Consider the following 24,673-nt stretch of genomic DNA (forward strand, 5'->3'; position numbering starts at 1 on the left):
AATAATGGTTGAATCTATGACTGTGGAGTTTTAATCTTTAATCAATCAATGCATTTTCAATCATAATTGATGAAAACGACTATGGTCTGAAAGGTTTAGTTTTTACAGGGAAGAGTGAAATATTAACTCTTCCCTATTTTTTATATAATTTGATTATATTACAGTACCAGGCCTAACGATATAATGAAATAGTACACAACCCTTTAGGGACAATCCTAATATATTTATCAATATTATATTTTGTCACCATAAAGCTCTTTCTCCACAAACAATTAGTTTGACAGAAGTGTGATGTGCCCAAATATGATAGTGATATGCTAAAATATGGTAGTGAAATGACATCATCGTGTCCATATATGGGCACATCACTTCTTTTTTTTTTTGGAAACATAGTTTGATAGTGTGCACAGAGCTTTACGTCTGTATCAGGGTAACCTTAACAATTGACCTAATCTTCAATGATTGCCTATACTGGACAAATATTGTGGAGATATAGTACATTACAGTACAGTAGTAGTAGTAATACAAAACAAATCTTTTTAAATTTCGAATGAACACATTCGCATTATCATTGATTACAATTGCAATGTAATGTCATACAAACAATCTAATATTGCGTTGAAATAAACCTACCTTGTCATAATAGTCGAAAATGCGATTGAACTCTTTTCTCTTCTCTCTCATGCTGAGGTTCTGCAACGAAAGCATATTGATCATTAATAACAATAATGTAATCATCATCATTAACTAAAACCAGAGATGACACCATCATCAAATTGACCGAATTTATAAGCCTACCATTTGGCCATTCAACCTACATATAATTCAAGCTTTTGATGTGACGGGTCATTCTTTTAGCCAGTTTAATTGAATGTCCCCTACCCTCAAACTATCTTGAATATCAGCTTAACGCGATAACGTCAGGCATCATTCATATGATGAATAATATATTCATTATTGAATTGGACATTATTATGTACACGCACACACTTCAGAATAACAGTTAATTCGGATTTCAAGGGATTGTCGACTTAAGCATAAAGATGTTTTTCCCGAACATACACCATGTAATTGTTATCTCGGATTAATTTCCTTTCTCTTGTATGAAAACATGTCGTATTAAGTATAAGTCAGGAGAAGAACGAGCTATAAAACGTTTTAATGTCTTCAAAACATTTCTGGCAGATTAGGAAATCATGATATCGCCAATACTACTGACAAGTTTCATTATATTATTATGAATGGTTCTTATGTTTGTCTTTAGTATTTGGCAAAAACATTTTGGTGGTCGTATAGAACATTGGTTAGAGCCAATAACCAGTTATCAAATTTCTGTACTACTGCTTATCAGAAACAGAAAAAGTCAATTGTATTATTAAATCATAAAGCAGTTTAAAAGCAGTGACCTTACAAAATAAGCCAACTAGTTTGATTGGATTATTTAGATTCTGGATTTATAATTTGGAACATTCAATTGAAAAAAGGATCTTTTGAGTTGGAGAATATTGTAATTGTAAAGCCATATTGTGTCCAGGACATTAAAATAGTCTTTAAAGAGATAGTTCCACAGAGAAATATGAATTTTAAATGTTAATTCCAATGTATCTTTCATGTCTGTATTAAAATGTTCATGCCACTGGAGAACACTCCAGAGAGAGTATCTTAAACCTAACTTACATTCCTCCTATATTAATAAAAAGTCTGATTTTTTTCTTAATTTCGTAATTAAAAAGTATCATTTAATATTATTTATCAAATCAGTATTTTGTAAAACGTTGCATTGAAAATTTTATATTATTTCAAACAAAAAACTGTATCTATTTCGACTTTCTAATATGGTTTGCCCAAGTCTGAATTACGCTGAAAGTACATTGAGAACATGTTGGGGGATTCGCAATGTAGCCTAATATTAGATCCGTGATTAGAAAGTGATAATTCGCAATCTTGCGGCTAGGATGTAATAATGTACTTAACATTTTAATAAAATTACGTCAGAGTTTGTGCAAAATATCTAAACAATTACCTTAGGTTCATGACTTTCTAATTCTGACCTACTGTAGTTTTATCTTCTTCTTAATTATTCTTTTCTAAATATTAACTGTATTGAAATATTCTTGTTCGGCATTTCAAAGAAGTCATGAATAATACATTTATAAATGGCATTGTTAACTCTCTATTTTTTCAGAAGTGCTCTTTTCAAACAAAACCAGCAGCAGAAGTTCTAGTAAAAAAACCTCTAACTCACGAACTTTTTTGGTTAATCCTACATAGCTAGCAGGCAAATTATCTTCATCTAATAGGCTAGGCCATTTTTTCTTCAGTAGTTCACCCATTTTTTTGCGAAAAAAGACCCAACCCCTATAAAATCCTGACTACGGGCTTGAATTAATATCTGTGATAATTATGCCCGATAACAATGCGATACAGTAGAACCCCTGGGACCACACTTTTTTTAAGATTCAAGTGAAAATATACCTTTTAAAACAACGATGAACGAGGGGAAATATTGCTTTAAATGAAGCCTATTCATTGGACACCTTTTTGGTCCCAGTATTTTCTTCTATTTTCAAATATACTTATTAATTCGTTACAATCAACTCTAAGAGTTGGGTAAACATCTCTAAGATCTATTCATTATTATTTCTTGTCACGTAAATTCTGATGATTAATTTTCTTTAATCGATATTATCTTTGACAATCATTTTTGATAGTATCCGTTCCTTCTATGTAAACCTGCATACAATTTAAATTAAAATGGAACAAAAAAAGTTTCGTCTGTTATTTTTTCATATACAACTTTCGATTGAGTTTGTGGCCGTGCTGAAATGTTATACTTATTGATTTTGTTTTCTTCAAAAGGTCAAAGGGTAATGTTTTTTTGCTATTTTCAGTTTTCCTGGAACCAATTTTTAATGAATCGAATAAATTAGTTATATTGTAATAAAATAATCACATTGGGATGATTCAAATTAAAAATGAAACGCTAAATCGACTTTGTGTTATTATTTAATTATTTTTTAGAAGTAATGGGAGCTTTATGACATTATTTTAATCGTATTGTAATTAAATTGGTCGTATTGGGATGATTTTTTGCTCGTTGATTCATGGTTAAAGACAGATCACAGTACATTCCTCAAACTCATTTCATTAATGTTCTTCTCTCGGTTGTTGTAATAATTAATTTTCTTAAAAATCATTAAATATTAAACACATTTTTTGTGCTTATTTTTGATGATTGATCGTTTTAAATAATCTTCAATTTTTTGTTTCATACTTAAAGAAAGAGAAACCAGTTCACACATTTTTTGCGAAAAAAGACCCAACCCCTATAAAATCCTGACTACGGGCTTGAATTAATATCTGTGATAATTATGATCTGGCGTTCTGGAGCTTTATGACATTATTTTAATCGTATTGTAATTAAATTGGTCGTATTGGGATGATTTTTTGCTCGTTGATTCATGGTTAAAGACAGATCACAGTACATTCCTCAAACTCATTTCATTAATGTTCTTCTCTCGGTTGTAATAATTAATTTTCTTAAACATCATTAAATATTAAACACATTTTTTGTGCTTATTTTTGTTGATTGATCGTTTTAAATAATCTTCAATTTTTTGTTTCATACTTAAAGAAGGAGAAACCAAATTTGCATTGTTTTATCATTCATTCTAAGGAAAACGGACTTATTTAGTTAAAAGCTTCTATATATAATTGAATACAAGCATGTTTCTTCTCAACACCTGAACTTTTCTTATTGACTGGAAAATTTAAACATTTTGTGACAACTTGTCAAGACAATGTTATTGCAAAGTCGACACGTATAATCATAGCTTAGATTTACCCTAATCTGTAGTTATCTCGAGGCTTTTTGATGTCTGAAATACAAGTTTACAAGCTCAAGTAGTACACGTATGAAACGCCATAAGTGCCAAAATATTTATCTTTTAACTAATATTAAGTCAAAACTCCGTCTGGAAGATTAATCATAGTTCTGCAATTGGCACTTTTTAGAGGCTTTGGTAGTTGTCTAATGTTGATAGGAATCATGTATATCTTTGTTTTCCTCTCACTATTTCTATTATCTATTTCACAAATATATTTAACCGACACTTTAATAAAATTACCATCCAGCCCATTATATAAGATAACATTTGATTAGCAATACCTCGTATGTTCACTTTAACTAGATTTTCTTTACTTAAGCAAATATATCCCTGATATTCATGACGCAAATCGACGGTATCAGTTGATGTATTTAAAGTACCGTGCCCTTTTATAGGAGAATAGTCGAACATATTGTACTGCAATACGTTCTAGTGTACGTAACCTAAAATCTGTTGCTTTCTTCTCTCCAATCATAATTGTCTACTTAAATTATGTCTCAGAATATGAATTTGGATAATAGCTGATCGGTTACCTTAAACGACTGCTCGGCTTGCAAAATGATATTATCTTGTGGTTTGATTGAAAGAAGTCTGTAAAAAGGAAAACAATAAGGCTTGTCATATCATTTTTCATGGTAGAGACAAACCTTTTATCAGCAGGCAGACCATGAAGAAGAAATGCAATAATTCCTTCAGGGTGAATCGTGATCGTACCGTAGGTACACTTTGAACGATATGTCGAGTATGGTACCGACATCACTTGTTCTAGTCTGTATGGGCTTTAAGTTCCCGTATGCGATTTCATTTCAATGATTAATAAACTTGTCTACATAATCTTAGAAAGCCAATTAAAATATACACCGTACATGAAAAATCGATTCTATCATTGATACTACATAAGCCATTTGTTTTTTCAATTTGTATAAAGCAACATGCCTCCTGGATAAATAAGGACAATTTGGACAAAGACGCAGATATTTTATTTATTTCATTCATTGTCAGTAAAAATAAACTAGCAAAAATAGATAACATCAGATAAGGTATAGAAAAGGTATACACAAAATTTAAAGCAAAACAGTTTAGGAAATCGTTTAAATTTAAGAGAATCGTGTCAAGGGCTGAATTTTGCGGCACCCCACAGGTAACAACAACTTATGTATATTGATCTAATATATCAATATATAGATCTAAATACATTTTAATCTGCTCCTGTAAAAGCACCTTTTTTCGGACACCGATATTCAAAGTATTAGGGACAATGGCAGTTAAACTAACGAAGGAAAATAATATGTTTCAAAATAGTTAACCTAATCGAGAGGACATCCTTATAAAGATGATATGTTGTGGGTCTAGAAGGTGTTTCCTTAATATGAGATCACTCTAAATGTTGTGGAAAGTTCCATATGCCGTGAAGTCGATTTAAATTGAATTGTATTTTTAATTTTTTTTTATCTTCGATCGGCATGGAGTATAATAGTGACGTACTTGGAAACGCAAACTTTAAAGATTGATCTAGTGCAACAGATACGATCATTGAATTATATTTCTCATTCAAATATTTCTAACACATTTGATATGTTCAAAAATCAATACATTATGAAGAACATGTCATTGATATGTTAGCTTCTAGTGGTGCGTTGATTTGTATGAGTATAACTTGGTTTTAATTATGTATCACATTTTAATTCGGATTGTTGTAATTGTTTCGCCTTACAGCTAGCTGCGATAGTCGTTATGTGGCATTTGGATGATGTCATAATAACAAAGGCCGTGTTAGGTTGTTTGTAAGGTTAAATTGAGATATGATATTATAATGTATACTAACAAGGTTATTTATAATTAGGCATTGGAGAAATCGACGTTGGTTGTTATGGTAGTTTAAATGTGATGGCGCTAGTTACACTCCGTTATGCATGAGTAATCGCATCATATAGGTTATATACCCGCTACAGCTATATGCTAAGTAACAAGCCAGAGATGTATAAATAGAAGTCGAATGAATTTAGCTGATTGTCATTGTTTTGTACTTGTGTAGAAGAGTTGACCGACATAGATGTTGATAATATAGGCCTACTCAGATGAAGTACATGACGATGATGATGTTATTGATGACATTACACTTACTTATTTTTATTCGCGTGCAACGCGACTCTGCAGCTCATTAGGTCGGTCGGTTGGTCGGTAAACACTAACTTGAGCACGTGACTGCAGCCATGTATATGGCCTTGTTTAAGAATAGGAGAGTCGCAACAACATCAATTGCGATTCCAATTACATGACGTTGCTTTCACAAACAGTGGTGAATTACGATTTAATATCGCAATTATTGCTACAATTTGATCGCAATGCGATGCACATCTATTATTATTAGACGTGCATCGCATTGCGACGATCAAATTAGCTCTAAACCGTTCACTGACGCATTTGTACGCTTTATTCAACGGCAAATCGAGGCTGCTTACAAGCATTATTATGTCATAAATCAAAATATTATGTCATTATTATTATCTGCGATTAATTTTGAATGTTCTATGTTTTAAATATTAAATATTATTATTTTGTGTTTAAATAAATATTTATAGAATTGAATTCTTCAAATGAACATAATTAAATTAGAATACCAGATAATTTAATAGCTGTACATTATTACATTTTGTATAAATCATTTATAGCTGAGATTATAACAATATTAGCTACATGTATCAAGATTGTTTAATGTTTTATTCATTTATTATAATTGATTAGTAACAAGAACCCATTGTGTTCATCCATCCATGAAATGACCCCACAATGTCCTATTAGAGAGAAGGGTTGTCGTCGCTACTCTTGTTAAACCTACCTTGCCATCTCTGTAAGTGAGAGTTGACCGTCATCATTCTTGTCAAATATTGTTAACTGAAAAAAATAAATAATGAATACATAATAATTAATATTTCACAATATATAAAGACTGATGAATATTTATGAAATATGTATGCATAAATAAAGACAATAGATGGCTTTGGTATAATTGAATACTGAGACGCTTTTATTCGGCAAATTTGTTGTTTGTTCGTATGAATAATTAACAACAGACATAATGTTTCCTGTATATTTGTGGTGAGTTGGGGTGGTTACAACGTGGATTCAGAATAGTCCCAGATCGTGGGTGGTCAGTGGCGTAACGCAGGCCCCCAACGCTGAGTGGGTAGTTGCATTGGAGCTGCTCTTGCTATGGGCCCATTATATTCTGGAACCCCTTAAGCTTTGGGGACTCTGGGTTTAGCCAGTGAACGCTCATAGTCGTTACGCCACTGGGGTAATCTCATCAAAATTTCCTCCCTAATAATCATATATGTCACTAAAAAGAAATGAGTTGTTATTTCAAGGAAAACCAAGCCATTTCAATATAGATAGAGAACAAATTATTCTAAATAGACACAAACGATGATTGATTATTCTAAAAGAGACAGTTAATTAATTTATTCTAAAAATAGATTGATTTAATGTTCTAAAATTTATTGTTCTAAATTAGAAAGGAGAGTGGAATTTAAGTGTTCTGAAAAAATAGTTCTTCGTGTCTGTGTTAATTTTGCTAGGTGACATGCTATGATATACAACTAGAGCAGACGATTGAATAACTGTTAGGTCATGTCAAATATAGATTCTTTATCCAATTCTAAATCATGTTGTAGCAGATCAATAAAGGGTTAAAAAGTATTCATACGGTAAGCGAGAAAAGATATTCAATGTTTACGAAGTCAATACTGAGAATAATACAGTCATTCGTAACTTCCAATATTATTGAAAGTTACGATTTTCTTCAAAGTGGGAGTTGCATTTTGAATGCCTCTACCTACCAAATGATTTGTCTATATTTCGTATGTATGAAAATACTGTGCACAAACAGTAGTGGGTCTAAATAGTATTAATGTAATAGTGTAGTAGTACGAAATAGAATTATTTATGTAACATACGATACAATGTATTCGGTAGGTATGTCATCATGGAATGGAATTATACGAATATATGTAAAATAGGAGCCAATAATTGTCTTAATAGGTTTGTTGACAAAATGCGTCCTCTACTTACCATTCCCTGTGTGTACTCCCTTAGTTTAGCTTTTGGAATGTCTGTTTTACCGTGTAACTGAAGTAGGTCTGCAATGAAATTCTGAAATAAAATACATAACATAATATTATGTCATTAGTAATTTGAGTTCATTTCCATTTTAAAATTTTGCTAGCTTGATCGATGTTTTTGTCTGCAAGTGTCGGTTGTTGACAATTTCTACCGGGTTTGTTTTTAACGATTTTTAAAGCTTTTTGATTTTTGTTTTTGTTAAATTTTATTGGCGATTGTCGGTCCTTACTAAGCCTACTGGTGGACCAATAAATATTAACTAAAGACTCGTTTAGTAGAACGTAAAACTTTTAATGTAAATGTGGTGTAACACTTATTAGGAGCCCTACTTTAGCATTTATGAAGCCATTTGTTATAACGTACATAGATATTATAAGTTCACTATAATATCTCTATGGTTATAAATAATAATATCTATGAAATTTATACAATAATCATATACATTATGAACTCCTGTTTCTTGCACAGGACAAGCACAATTAAAAGATATCAAAACGCTTAGATTAAAAAGATTATAAAAAAAATAATGAGAAGAGATTATGTATAAACGGCTGGACTATAACACCAGCAACCAACCCGGAAATACGTCAAATATTCGGGAGCGTCGTTTGATACGAACGAAGTCATTTCAGATTGAATTATAAATAGCCCATAGATGCCTAGATGTTGAAGAAACTCGGCACTAAAGCTAACTTTTGGTTAATAACGAAGAAATCTTTATAGGATTAATAATTCTGTGTTGTTTTACGTAACATAATGTGTGAAATTTTAAAGTCGACAAGTAAGGAAAACGTATTTTTCGGGACGACATTGGATTTTGTACAGTTAAAAATGGCGCCCATAATCAATGAAAATGGTATGTACTGTATTTTTTAGACTTTTTTTCGCAAGTGAACTTTATTATAACAGCACCTAAATAGTGTAACATTTGTTATTCCTCAATGTGATTCTATAGTCACGGATCTCGAGAACAACAAACGTTTTAAGTTGTCAACGTTTAATACACTAGTACCGTAGGCCTGTACATCACGGATGGGTCATTACTACGCTCGGTGATGTAGCGCCCGGTAGGGTGGTTTCATGATAGCAACATTCACCATGTTTAATATTATTTCGATATGCTCCTCTAGTTAAGTGTTACTTTAATACATTTTTAAGTAAACACAGTCACACGATTGTGGATGTTCACATTGTCCGTTCGTAAATTACCAAATTCTTCTGAAGATGTTATTATGTTGTATTATATTCTATGAAATTTGTTGTATGGCGCTCTAAAAAGAACAGAGCGCCTAACAATACTAGTATATTATTAATAAAGAAAAAGTTTTAAATTGCCGAATTCGCTCCTCTTAAATCGACAGGAAGCGCGTTCCAGAGATCCGCGGAGCGGTGACAGAATAAGCACCATAATCAGCTTTCCGATTAGATCGTGGAACGAACAGTCGGGTGGGATCATTGGAGGAGCGAAGTCGACACCTGTAATTAAATGTTATATTTCGTTGTGGCCTACACACAACCCCCCCTCTTTTCGAAGTTTCTTCGCTGCTATATTTACCTCTAATTGGGATTTGCTTATGTATTTCGTACCATCTGTATCGTATTTCTGCCAAACCTATAACATAAAAAATTTTTATTTTTTTTATCCCCACGTTCAAATTATTTTTCTAGATATTATTTTCTAAATACAATATCTAAAATTCAATAAATACATGGAGTGTCGTTAATAATTGGTTGGCATAGTCTCATTACAGTATAAACTGAAACGTACATCTCATAGTAGGTTTCATTCCATGTCGATCATTTTATTTATTCATTGAAAAGATCCATCAACAAATAGCTAAAAGCTTGTACGTGGTTGATGACCTAAAACATTTACTAAACAACCATAAAACAGTTAATACAATAATAAAAAAAAATAGTAACAAAATACAGCAGAACTTAAGATGTATACTTATTAAATAGAAATTTTCAGCAACTATGTTCATTCAGTTATATTTGTCCATACTATTTCTCTGTCTTGGTTTTTAGGTCAGCGAGATTTCATGCTTTTCTTCTGAAAAGATCTGATCGTAATGTCACTATAAAACTTGAATCTATGTTCTCTAACTTTTTTTATTCACTTTTTGTTAGATCGTGTCAACATTGCTTATGCGTATTTCTTGGTTTTTAGGTCAACGAGATTCATGTTTTTCTTCTGAAAGATCTGATCGTAATGTCACTATAAAATTTGAATCTATGTTTAACTTGTTTTATTAACTTTTTGTTAGATCGTCGTATCAGCTTTCTTTTATGGATAGCTATAAATATTACAATTACTGTACAATTATCTTGTGTTGATTCAGAATCATCAGAAGTATATCTATGTATCTGTAGACAATGTCTTCGAAGAAGGATTTGGAAAGATGGATGTAATTACGCATGCGCACTGACGCCTGCAATTCGCGCCAATAAATTCGCCTATTATAAGGAAAATCTCTGATTTGGTTGCGCATTTTATCGCATCATAAAATGATTACGCATGCGCATAAACCAACCATTTCGAATAATTCGTCGTTATAGTGATCACGCTTATATGAAAACTCAATTAACACACTGTCTGATTCGTAAACATAATCATATTGGCCATTTAGCACACAGAATAAATTGAATGTGTGAATATTGACACAATTTGTTCCTTCTGAATTTGCATATACAATATATTCCTAGTGTTATCAGACACTCCGGTTCCAAGTACCATAATTGCTTTTATAGAAACCTATATCATCTGAACCCACTTAATTCTCAATACATCACTATGATAAATGTTCAGTATCAAATTTCATGATACAGTAATACATACTGTATATAAAGTATATTATAAAATGTTTAGGTTTTATGTAATTATACAGTTTCACATCAAGTATTTTTCCTGTGATATATTATTCGCTGTATTACGGACTTACGGAAGATGCAGCTTCAAGAATCAGCTACGGGATAAATATTAATTATTACTCACCCTCATTAGGTCTACACTTGAAACCAGCTGCTCTTCCCGGTGGAATAGAAGCAAGAAATTTTCATCAGTTCTAAGAATATTAGCTAGCTGAAAGACACAAATTAGAATACCATATTAATTAATTAAAATGATAACATTTTTATAATTATAACACTAAGGATGTCGACGCCGAAAGGTCATTGTTTGTCTACAAAACATTGGCCTAAGACGACCTAGGCAAAGTTCTGCATTATTGCAGGTGACGATTGTACACTACAGTATAGTCCGTGTCACCATCATCTCCAACAGCATTGATACTCATATTACCAAGAATTATCACCACCAATATCATCACGACCACCATCACCACACCCTCCACAATTGCGACCAGTGCAGCTCTAAAGTATGTACTGTAGGCCTATAATTATCATCGGTTATATTTCGCAAGGATGTGTTATTTCTCCAATTTTGTTCTCTTTTTATTCAAGTAGTTTTAATATTTTAAGTAAAGATTGCAATATTGTAAAATACGCTGACGATACTGTAATTAGTGGTTTTCTTTGCGATAGTAAGCATAATGTAAATGAATTTGTTAATGAAGTTGGAAGATTTGTAAATTGGTGTGATGATATGAACTTAATACTTAATATTACTAAAACCAAAGAGATGATAATAGATTTTCGTAAAACCGCAGTTGAACATAATGTAATAACTATTAAAGAAACCAAGGTTGAAAGAGTAACCCAATACAAATACTTAGGTACTATAATTGACAACAAATTAAACTGGGAGTCAAACTCTCTCATGATTTCCAAGAAGGCATCTCAAAGGCTCTACTTTCTCAGAAAACTCAAGCAAATTAGAGTTGATAACACTATTTTAATTCTATTTTATCAAAGTATTATTCAAAGTATTTTTATCTTTTAGCATTGGATGTTTTTATGGTAACTTTACTGAAAATGATAAGAAAAATATTGAGAGACCACGTAAAATTGCACAACGTATTATTAAAGCTGATCTAACGCCTTGTTCATTTATCTATGAAAAGAGTATTTTAAAAAAAGTAAACAATATTATGGAAGACCCCACTCATCCGTTACATTACTGTTATAACTTAAATAGATCAGGTATTAGGCTACGACCTCCAAGAGCAAATCTTTGCAGAACTAGAAAATCCTTCGTTGTAAATAGTATTCATATTTTTAATTCTAATGTAAGACGATAATGCAATTTTTAAATAGTTTTACATTTTTAACAGTATTTTTAACTTTTTATCTTGTATTTTTAATCTGTTATAATACTGCACGTTTTAAATTGTTGCAATATTGTTGTTTTAATCTACCAAGCAAAGTGAATTTCCATTTTTATGGACAAATAAAATTTCTTGAATCTTGAATCTTGAATCTTACCTTTTTTCCACAAATGATGTGCAATTTATTACTCGTTAACACATGCCTATATCATGTTAGAATGCTAATAGCTGACAATAAAAAACACTCGACCCATAGATTAAAAATGGAACAGTACAGTACTAGATAGATTTACAGGGAACGCGTCATCGATGAAGCATATGAGAACATGAATAATTGACATAACCACATTTCCTGTGATTAACTGAATAATGTTCACTTATTTATCAATGTCATATCAATTAAAATAAGCACGCTTATCTTATATAATTTTAGTTTTACGCACAAGTGAAGCATTATGGCTTCTGGATAATGTGTTTGCCTTCCAATCCCAAGGTTTAGGGTTCCATCCTGACCTAGTGCGAAGGTTCAACACACGACAATTTCTAATCAAGACACAACATTGGGACTTGCTTTATATAACCGGTGCATGTCTACAAGCTTTGTATTGCTTTCCTGGTTTCGTTACATGTATCATTACTTTAGTATATGAGTGACATTACTCGATGCTTTTGTGATGTTTATACAAAATTCTGAATTACAGAAACAGATGTTTTGTGTTTTTTTAAGGCATCACATGTTTGTGTGGATTAATACATTGCATGCTGAATGTTATTCATGTTGTACATGTTGTAGACATGTGAAATTAGTTATCGATCGTTTCTCGTTTCTTATTATCTTCATGTTTCATGGAAATAAAATTCACAATAATTTCCATTTTAAATTAAAATTGTGTTAGGTACATCAATCAATCGTTCCATTTTGAAATCGCCACTTCTAACGGTCATTGCACATGGCACTATTAAAAAGAAAATCAGGAAAAAGTTTTTAGTAGTGACTTGAAACTTTCGAGTGATAACGAGTTTCTAATGTGCAAAGGCAGATTATTCCAGAGCCTAGAACAAGACTCGAACAATATAGTGAATGTCTGTTTTCCTCTTGGAATTTGCAAGAGCATTTGATTGCTCTGTAGATCCCATTTCTCTTTTTCTCACTTCGATACATAATTCTGAGAGGAGGGCCTTGGGAGCGTTACAACAGGCATCGGGAACTAAGAACATGGTTTTCCAATAAACTCGCGACTCCACGTGTAACCAATGCAATTCGTTAAAGATGTATTGTCCCTTTGACTAATTCCAAAAAAATTAAAAAAAAGATTTCAAAAAAAGTGGGTAATTTTGAAGTATCATAATAGTTATTAACTTTCACAAAAAATTAGTCGGAAAAAAAATCATTTAACTGAAATACAGACGTTTTTTCGATCAAAACATATCTCGTAATGCAACGCGCTTGTTTGGCTACTCTGTATGCATAATCATAAAACTTCCTTGCGATCTGTGTGAGAATTCTAATTAGCATCATGCATAATGCATACTCGTGGTTTGAAATCTTTGTTTACTTTCGCTCGCGACGATTTTCCAGACGAAATGTAATCAAATTAATTTACCTGTTAATTACGTAAACTTGTTGTTTTTGGCTCATTTTCGACCTAAAGTGAATAACTTTAATATTACTTTGATATGGCCAATTTAAATTTAGAATATTTTGACCTTCATCTTTAAACAATTGTGTTACATGATCATTTTGCCACATTTCACCAAGCGAGCTGTCCAATGTTGCACCATCTCTGTTAGTTGCCGCAACTTCTTCTTTCAAAGATCATACCAAAGTGAGTTTCTCATATCCATGAAAATACCACTAAAGAATGGATTTATGAAGTAGATACGTATATCTACTTCATAAATTACAAAATAAAATATAAAAAGCATGGAATTATATATTTGGATCAACACAAGAAATCGATTATTTTCATGAAATGAGATCCAAAATAATTTCCATTTTAAATTTAAATTTAGTAGGCCTATTATCTTTCGATTTATTTAAACTAAAAACTAAAATGGTCTAGCTACGTACAGTATAAAGATAGGGAGTATATCTTGCAAAAACCAATTATTTTAGAAATTAGATTTCTCTGCTTCAAAATGTTACAGAATGTCTGTCAAACGATGTCGGAAGTAGAAATCCGCTCGTTTCCCTTCAGGTTTTATTCTTAATAGACTCTTTCTCCTCAACCCTCAGCCTAGCATTTAAAGATCACCATCACGAAGCTATTCAACTAGATCTTCAATCTGTAAACAATCTTTCTAATTTCTTTCAAGAGTCACCTTCAATACCTTTTTAAAACACGCCTTTTTGTAATTTATGTTGTTTTCCAATTCAATCTCATTGTTTTCATTTTTTGCGCTTTGGGACAATCTGCTGATTGGTAAAATGCTATAAATTTGACAACATTAGCAATAACATTAACAACGATTAATACTGTACTGTAGTTAATAAAGGAAATGGTCCCAATCAGAGTACGTGTCGACAAATTGTCTTCTTGTATGATCCAGAAGCATTAATATGGCCGCTTTAATTGATTGTACACTGTCACGTGATCATAAGTAGCAATTATTACGCTTCTCGAAACGCAAATTATCACTAACAAGATTACGTGCGCTTCAAATGTAAAGCTCTGTCTACACTATCAAACTTTATGTGACAAAAAAATGTGATGTGCCCATATATGGACACGACGACGTCATATCACTACCATATTTAGGCATATCTCCACCATATTTAAGCACATCACACATTTGATTGTGTAGACAGAGCTTAACAAAAACTCTTAGGTCTGATTGCAATTTCGTGACCAATATTATCTTTAATTTGGATTAGAACGAATGCTTAAATTAAAAACACAAGATCAATGTTTTGTTAAAATGCATATAAATCAGTCAGCATTTCGATTAAGTTCAGTCGATAATTGTAAGTAGTAAATCTGTTTTGAATGCAATGTCGTATGCAGTGTCCTGTCCACTAGTAACATTAGTGAATAATAAGGCCGGATTAATGTTTATTTACTGTACAATTTACGTTTAATACTCAGTAGTCTGTCTCAACTTAAATTAGATTTAACGTTTGCTGTAAACATGTCAGTTAGAAAATAATAATATTTTGACTATTGTCACTGTTAATTAGCCACTAATTTAAGCGAAGAAGCCTAATAATAAAACACAACAAAAAGTTGGCCTATTTTCCATGGCGATCTGAGAAACCCAAAAACAATACATCTCACTGATGCTATGTTAATCAAACGTTAATGCATCTTGGCAACCACACGGATCTTGTTTTGTGTCCTTGCCTTTATTGTTACATATATTGTTACAAACACGTAGACTTACCCTAATTATGTATTATTGAATACGTGAAATGTGGTAATATAATCAAGTATATCAAATTGTGTTATATGGTATACAAAGCAATATATTTTAGTAATGACCATCATTTATTAGGTGATCATTTAGAATAAAATGATCACCTATTGTTATTGTATAAAATCTTTATTATTTTTTTTTTTTTCTTTTTATTGTTTCTGTACACTATTTTGTGTAACAATTATCTCAAAAAGTTTAATGTCAATGATTACAAAAATTTCAGAATATCTTTCAAATAATATAACTTAATCCTAATAAGCTTTCCAGCGTGATCACTCATCCGTGACGACATTTATACGCCATTTTGCGAAATCACATTATCAATCATATCTCCATAATTCATTATCACATATTAATGAAATTCACTACACGTAAACTTCAGATCAAGGGTAAAAATATTAGCAAATAAAAACGCTCGCGCACGTAGGTTCATGCGCGTGATATCGCGCGTTAAAAATTTAAAACGCTCAAAATTAAGTTTTGATCAATTTAGAGCATGAATTAGGCCATTTGCGTGTTTCAAAAAATTACTGCGCAAAAATGCGTTTTTGCGCGCGATACTTAAAAAGTGTAAAAAACATGATTTTTTTTTACAAATCTCATTCTACTCACCATCCTTAGTACATTCACCAATTTTGAGTCAGTTCCGACTTAAAATAACGCTATACGAGCACGTTAAAAATGACAAAATGCGCACATTAATTTTACAAAAGTTCTGAAAATTGTGAAAAATAGGTCTTTTTTAAAATGAAAATAATTCTTCAGAATGCAAGATGACCCCCGATTTTTTTAACTTATTCTGGAAGCCATTGAGTTGTAGATATGAATTCATGTACACATTTTACGTACAAAATGTTTTGACGTCATCAAATGGCCACTTGAATTTAAAAATTAGGATTTGTTATCTTTTTGTGTAGATTATCACATTCAACAGAGCGCATCTTGGTTATGTGTGCTCGAATTTCGCACAACTTTCAGTATGTGCTTGCTTAATTAATTATCTTTATCATGAGTTGACACTATCTTCATTTTAATGACGTCATCACGCGTAAAAACTTGAATAACGTAGGCCGTGTAATTTCACCTTCGCAGTAAATTTGAATATCTTACAGCTCTTCAGAATTGAAGGTTACCTTGATGATTATAATTTATTATGAAAGCTGATGAAATGTAGATATTAATTCATATAAAAATTAAGCCTATCGGATGTTGTGACGTTAACATATGGCCAGTTGAAGTGAAAAAGTAGTTTTTTCATATTTTTCGTCAAAGTTATACACAATTCAAAGAGCACGCACAGCGCTTCTACGTGCCAATTTTTTTTCCAAATCTTATATTTTTTTGCTCAATTAATTATCTTTCGAAATTGTCATCTTAAAGTTTAGTTTGATAACGTCATCATCCCAAAAAATTAGAACATGTGTGTCCCGTAATTTCACCTATGCTACACTGTATATAGATATACAGTATATACTGTACATATTGTATATGGCATATAGGCACAACTCAGCACTATAAGCATATAATAGGATGGCATACATCAACATTTTCCGATCGTATGTTAACGTACGTGCATGTTTTAAAAAAATTAATTTCAGTAAAATGATAAAAATGATCACCTATAATTCGTCAAAGTGACGAATTAAATTCTAGTTATTATTTAATTCCTTTAAACAATTCGGATTTATAATCAGAATGAACATTTTTTTTTTTTGAATTAACTTGAATGAAACCATGTGTCATTAGTTACGAAGGAGATGTGAGAGTTGAAGTAAGTGTGTTAAATACGTTATGAGAAAGATAATTTATATATAGATACTAATGAGCCATTGCATAGATCGCCTTTTCTACGGTGTTTCATTTTTCACTGTACATTTGTTTTTTCTCTCGTGTGGTTAGGTGTCACTGTAAAAGTGTCATTCCCAGAAAAGATAATAGTATTTCATTGTCAATTTACAAAAACAGCACTATGTCATATTTCGAAGGATCAACAAATGTAAGTATGACCATGTTGTTTCTGTAACATGTAATAAACAACACCTAGTATATCTTAGCAACTGTTGTAGCCTATGTTTCGTTTAGTCAACACTGAAACTACACAACATCTTAAAATTATATAACGTCAATTAATGTCATATTTGGAAGGATCAACCAATGTAAGTCTGACCATGTTGTACTGTAACATGTAATAAACAATGTTCGTAATCCGAAAATCTAAATGCTTGGCAGTTCTTTGACAATTGTGTTTGCTGCTAAGTTGTGGAATCAATACAGATTAATGTGCTACGTGCTAATTTCGTACCAACATTCTGTGAAAGTTTCTATGTGTATTACTCCTACGCATCAGTTAAGCTCTGTTTACACTATCAAACTTTACGTAAAAAAATATGTGATGTACCTATATATGGACCTGATGATGTCATTCACTACCATATTTGGTTATATCACTATCATATTTGGGCACATCACACTTTTTTTTTGTCAAAGTAGTTTGATAGTGTAGACAGAGCTTTGTGCAATTTAATGTCAAGTTTCCATTTGTACAGCGCCATCCCAACGAATCATTGCTCATGCTATTCTCTTTATTAGTATTGACACGAAGCAAGGTGATCAAACTTATCATGACGTCTTTGGAGATTTTGTCTGTTAATGGTTTGAAACCTGTCCATATTTCCCTATAGCTATTCGTTTGTTGACATTCGTGCAATAAATAGTCGGCCATCCTGTAGGTACACATTTATCCTTAATCCAGCTAGAAAGTACTTAGAAGTACACTCATGGTGAAAAGACTCTTTAAGATAAGGATTTAGGTACTTAAGTTTGTACATGATTCTTTATTAACAAGGCCAAATACATGGCTGCAGTCGCGTGCGCAAATTTGAGTTGACCGACCGACCGATCAACCAACCGACCGGCCGCCCAACCGACCGACATGCCGCCCAACCGACCGACATGCCGCCCAACCGACCGACATAGTGAGCTGTATAGTCGCGTTCGCACGCGACTAAAAGCCAACTTGTTTATGTATCTAATTTAAGATTTGTTCCCACTTGGACGCAACGCAAGGACGTAGACGATGGATTACTCAAACTGTCGCTTGTGATTGGTCGACTCATTTACCTTGCGTATACGTAGTATGAGTAAAAAGCACGTTCAGCTCTTCAAATGGCGTCTAGCAAAATATCAATAACAAAATTTATGAATAATTAAACAATGTAAAAGATAGCTTTTCCTTTGTAAATTATGCCAAGCTATTAAATATGTATTAAACTACAGTTCGTGGTGTTTACTAAGACGCTTACAACATATTGTTGACGTCAAGAAATTGCAACTGCCTAACAAGGTAAACAAGTTGATTCTTACTAAAGCGTACATGCTACGAAAGAATTAACTAATCACAAGCGTGGAAGCATTCAAATTGCGGTCTGTGATTGGTCAAATTACATGCAATGCGCGTAAAGCAAACTTCTTTATTTCAGACATAAGAATCCAGTATCAATGTAATATACTGTAGAATGAAACAAACATTTGATATGCTAATATTTAAATTGATGTTCACACCCAATAAAACTTAGAGCCTACTACATTCCGTTTCAAAAAAACAAATTTAATAATGTGTATTCAACACGTGCCATTTTCGTTAAAATATCTACAATCCAACATCGAAAGGTTGTTCATAATAAAAAAAAAATACCATAGTTTACATAACCACCTCCTCTCAGTTAAAACCCTGCCCTAATAAAAGTCAAACACTTGTGTACAGCTCTAGTGCGTGTAGGACTTACAACCAGTATGCAAACCATGCGAACAAGTCACCAAGCAACCAAACATCTAACACGAGTTTAATTGCTTTAATTCGATATTTACATTATGCCTACTCTAACCATACAATTCCACTCTTTCCTGCTCAAAACAGTAATTGAAATACCTCGGCCATTTTAATGTTAATAAATTATCGCACTGTCCAATTTGAAATTCGAAGTAACGTTAACATGTTTCAAAATCAATAACTGCATTCTCACGACGCAGAGCTGGCTGCTGTACTGTACGTTTGCTAATGTAAAATGTACAACTCGAACCTGATATTTTAAGTAATTGAAAGTACACGATGTACCAAATGACACATATTATATTATTACTAGTCATTCAGAATCAAAGAAGCCATTAGATAAATATCAGAGCTATAACAAAAACTAGTCTCTTAAAACGAGGTTTTATGTCTGTTAATTGCAAGTAACTAGCTGTGTGCAAACCGCCGATGCATTATCATAATGTATAAACAGACAAGTTTCTGGAAGATATTGAATTGTTTTTATAGCACATTTTGTACTGTAATCTATAATACTGTATCATATTATGCAAATAAGTGGAATCTGTCCATGGTAGGGGTTTTCTATCCACTGGCTCTTTCCACAATTTTAAATGTCCGATATTTTATATCCGGATTTTTTCTCTATACAATACCAGACTGGGCTTATTTAAAAGGACTGGAAAGGTCACCAAGCCTACCTGCTTATTATTAGAGCTATTTTGTTAATAATTTGTTACTAAGTAAAGCTAATATAAAGAATAATTTATGAAATCATATTTTGATAGTTCTCACACATGACAACCTTGATAGTAAAATATAATTCACTACGGAGAATTTACTTATCTCTTAAACCTCAATTTCACATCTTAATGGCACTACTCTTAAAATGTTGAGTAAAATAGATATTAAATAATATAGATTTGTGAAGATATAGAAATTCAAGTTGTAAATGTCGAGTAGTTTGAGTTTCAGTGACTTTTTAATGAAGATTAAAGCTTCTAAGTTTATTGCTCTCTGTCAGACAATTCCGAATGCTTTTTTTTACAAAATGGCAATGTATTAAAATATAGAAACAAGCAAGTATCTCAGCATGGATGTGGTCTCAAATCATGTATACGACAAATTAGTAAAGTACTGATTTATTCGTAGGTGTGGTCTGTTCATCAGTGAACATTTTTTTTAGAAATCATGTATAGGCCTACAGCATGCCAATCTATTACTGCACTGATCTCATCGTGGGTGTGGTCTGTTCATCAGTAAACATTATCTTTAAGAAATTATGTATATATGCCAATCATTTATAATACTAATCTCATCGTGGGTGTAGTATGTTTATCAGTAAACATTCTTATTTGGAATTCATGTACAGGTGTACCAATCTATTAGAGCTGATATCATCGTGGGTGTGGTCTCTTCAGCAGTAAACATTCTCTTTTGGAAATTATGTTCAGGTGTACCAATCTATTAGAGCCGATCTCATCGTGGATGTGGTCTCTTAACCAGTAAACATTTTTTTTTTTTAATTCTGTATATGCCAATCGTTTATAATACTAATCTCCTAGTGGGTGTGGTCTCTTCATCAGTAAACCATGTCAATGTTAGGTTGTCCTATTCTAAGTACAATGCATTAACTATTATGTTGAATTCGGCTATAGATGGAATTGAGTCATAATGCTTGACGTATTTTTGCATTTTGCATTTATAATATATCCTACTTGATTAATTGATTAACATTTACAATGGTAAGATGATGTAAATTAGCTTACTAATTGCTTTAATGGACTCATGCGTTTTACATAGTACATTTCTGGCAGAGTATGTTGCTAATGAGGAGAGACAGCAACATGATAATATACGATATAAGAGTTAATGTAGATATTTCTCTCTTGTTTGCTATTATGTTCATTATGTATTGTATATTAAGAGCACTTAATGTTACTTTAACACTGGTGAATGTTTAAACTAATGTCTTCACTATACATGTAATATTACATTAAAAAGCATCGTCTAATAATAATGTAATCCAAATGTCCATTACTGGATAATTGGTTAAATGGCCACTTAACTACGAGTGCTAGAAAAACAGCACTTCAACATCTGACTGTAAAAGCTGTGTTTGTTTGCTATATTAAATAAATTGCCGTCACCTATTAATATATTTACCTATATTCATACTATATGCTGCTATTTGTGGACCGTGTGTTGCAAATTGATGTGAAAGTCGAAGGAATTTGGTATTGTTAGTGAAGGGCGGGTCATATCATAACAGAGCGTGTTCGTATGGCAAAAATCAATAACATGGATATGAAATAATATTTTAGTTGCTAGGTTTGTAAAGCGCCATTGATTGTTTTGATGATGGCGAGAGTTTGTAATTAAATATTGTATTTACTGAATTAATTTCCATTTGTGATGGATATCACCTGCGTTTTATCAATAAAAGGTAAACTCAAACCCTGGAACCGTGTCTAATGATTGCAATTTGTGAATACATACTGATGTTTTGAAATATTCATTGAAACGTTTGAAACATTTCCTTCTGCTCTCATGCCTGTCATGGAGTAATTCTAGTTATGGGTATAATGGAAATGTTTAATACGACTAACGTCTTGTTTAAACATTTAGGTATCAAACCTAGACATACAGGCATTACAATACTATGTATTCATATGTCATTTCAGGCATTCAGCCACTAGATATTCAAGCAACATCTCTTTATATTTAGGCATCTCTTATTATAGACATTTTGGCATCATCTGTATAACATTCATGGATCACCCTAACTATACATTCAGAATTGAACCCTACACATTCGCGTGTTTCCCCTACACATTCGCGTGTTTCCCCTAGACATTCGCGTGTTTCCCTTAGACATTCGCGTGTTTCCCTTAGACATTCAGGCATCACCCCAACTATACATTCAGAATTTAGCCCTACACATTCGTGTGTCTCTCCTAGACATTTAGGCATCATATCTAGACATTCATGCATCGCCCCAATTATACATTCCGAATTTATCCCTACGCATTCGAGTGTTTCCCCTAGACATTCAGGCATCACCTCAACTATGCATTCAGAATTTACCCCTGGACATTCGAGTGTCTCCCTTACATTTAGTAATCATATCTAGACATTCATGCATCAACCCAACTACAGCATACATTCAGAATTTATCCATAAACATTCAGGTGTCTCTCCTAGACATTCAGGCATTACTCCTAGACATTCAGGCATTACTCCTAGACATTCATGCCTCCTTCGGAGGCATTGAGGCATCAGCCCTAGATATGTATGCGTCTATGTATGCATTTAGGCGCCATCCCTATACATTCAAGTACTGAGGTAAAGCCAGGGTTAGGATATTTACAAATAAATAGTTTACATACCTCTGACATGGCGATTTTTCCGTCGCCAGCATCATCGTAAGCTTCCATAAAACAAGATTTCATATCGCTCACCATCTCGTCCGTAACATGCTGGAAGTTAATATTTTCAATAGTTATTTAAAATATCATCTTTATGTAAGTTATAACATAAAAGACACATAAAATCCACTCATGACATTTTTGATTGAGTAGAAATATGTATTATTTAACGTACATCGATTAATCTAAGACATTTAACATTTAAATTAGAGTTTTACGATTACTTGTACGATTACGAATAAACCTTGGTTCTAACTGACGCAACGTAAGTACTTATTTGCCCAATCTTGACGCGATGAGCATTCGAATTTTCACTGGTGATTGGTCAATTCACTTACATTGCGTGTCTTTTTTCCAGAAGTGCCCTTTTCAAAGAGCAGCAAAAGTTCTAGTAAAGGGACCTAACTCATGAATTTTTTGGACACTCCTACATAGCTAGCAGGCAAATTACTTTCATCTAATTGGCTAAGCCATTTTTTCTTCAGTAGTTCACACATGCACTTCCCCTTTTTTGTGAAAAAAGAACCCTCATGTAAAAATCCTGGCTACGGGCTTGACACACACTTACTCTGTCATCAGTCATTGTGCATAACAGATCCTTGAAAAACAAATCCAAACCATCTTCATCGATAAATCCACTATCTAGGGAAATAATGTAAAATTATTTAGCATAAAATGTTCTTGACAATGTTAAAAGTCAGAATCAATCATGGCTACAGGGTTGACATATTGTTTCGGAGTATACCTTAATGTATCTGTTTTTTTAGCATATACATTTTAATGTTTTCAATCATCACTACAATCCTATTTTTATTATTATTATTATTTTCTTTTTATTTTGTCTTATTTAAGAAAATGCTTTTTAAATAAAGAAAATGTACTGTTAAAACTTGACAAACGACATTTTCCAATGCTTTTTTGCTAAACAGAGTTTAAAATGAGGGACTTAGACACACCCCTCACCATTGCGAGAAAACGCAGTACAACATCAACAAGCGACAATTTGACTTTGTTTTATGTGATAGGATTACTGAGCACAAGGTGTTTGTTGTTTTTTTATTAAAATTGAAAGAAAAAAACACAAAAAAGAGACAATTTTTGAATTTGTTATTACAGTAATGAAAATATAAATAAAAGCTATATCATACTAGCGACATTTATTAAATAGAGGAGATTGAAAATGAAGAACTCATACACCGTGTAACTAACTTTAAACAAGTTCCTGTACATGGATTAATACGATCACGAGAAAAAGCAATTACAACATCAACAACAAACGTACTCATGGGAGCTTTCTTATTTAAAGCTGGAGGCTTCAAGTAATGACTATTGTTAATCCATTCACAAGGATATTATAATATTATTATTATTCACAAGTCCATTTACAGTGAGGCATACGATCTGCTGATGTTTGTATCGATTGTATTGTCTCCATTATCATATATTTTTTACACGGTTACACAGTAACACCTGGCAACGAATCTTGATATCATTCGAGTGTGACAAATATGAAAATGACACTTTATATTGACATGTTTGTGCTCTGTTTCGAATCCTTGGTTTATGATAATTTATATATTAATACATTTTAAAATGAAGCCTATCTAATCGAATGGCTAGCACTTTTCCGTACATATTTCCGATTATCAAAGAACATATTATTCTGACATTACATTATATTTCACTATTATCATTCTGATAGATTCAATTAATGATATTATTTGTTGCTGGATTACTACTACACAATTGAAGTAAAAGCTTTCTTCGTAAATCTATCCGTTTGAAATG

The 24,673-nt window shown here is 32.3% G+C and overlaps 1 protein-coding gene and 1 long non-coding RNA gene across 2 annotated transcripts in view; one reads left to right on the top strand and one right to left on the bottom strand.

The window, feature by feature from the left end:
* LOC144849947 (secretagogin-like) overlaps positions 1–24,673 on the bottom strand; it is a 39,011-nt gene that overhangs the window by 3,669 nt on the left and 10,669 nt on the right. Inside the window, exons 2-9 of the mRNA XM_078707086.1 lie at positions 23,454–23,527; positions 22,847–22,936; positions 11,005–11,091; positions 9,565–9,621; positions 7,959–8,039; positions 6,727–6,782; positions 4,421–4,478; positions 634–693 (exon numbers count right to left, since the gene is read on the bottom strand). Of these exons, the coding sequence (XP_078563212.1) occupies positions 634–693; positions 4,421–4,478; positions 6,727–6,782; positions 7,959–8,039; positions 9,565–9,621; positions 11,005–11,091; positions 22,847–22,936; positions 23,454–23,527 (563 nt within the window). The remainder of the gene's footprint in view (positions 1–633; positions 694–4,420; positions 4,479–6,726; positions 6,783–7,958; positions 8,040–9,564; positions 9,622–11,004; positions 11,092–22,846; positions 22,937–23,453; positions 23,528–24,673) is intronic.
* Positions 8,637–24,673, top strand: part of LOC144849955 (uncharacterized) — a 36,939-nt gene continuing 20,902 nt past the window's right edge. The window contains exon 1 of the long non-coding RNA XR_013614032.1: positions 8,637–8,865. This is a non-coding gene — a long non-coding RNA (uncharacterized LOC144849955). The remainder of the gene's footprint in view (positions 8,866–24,673) is intronic.

Source organism: Antedon bifida, chromosome 8 (genome assembly GCF_963402885.1).
Source record: "Antedon bifida chromosome 8, ecAntBifi1.1, whole genome shotgun sequence".
Lineage (NCBI taxonomy): Eukaryota > Metazoa > Echinodermata > Crinoidea > Comatulida > Antedonidae > Antedon > Antedon bifida.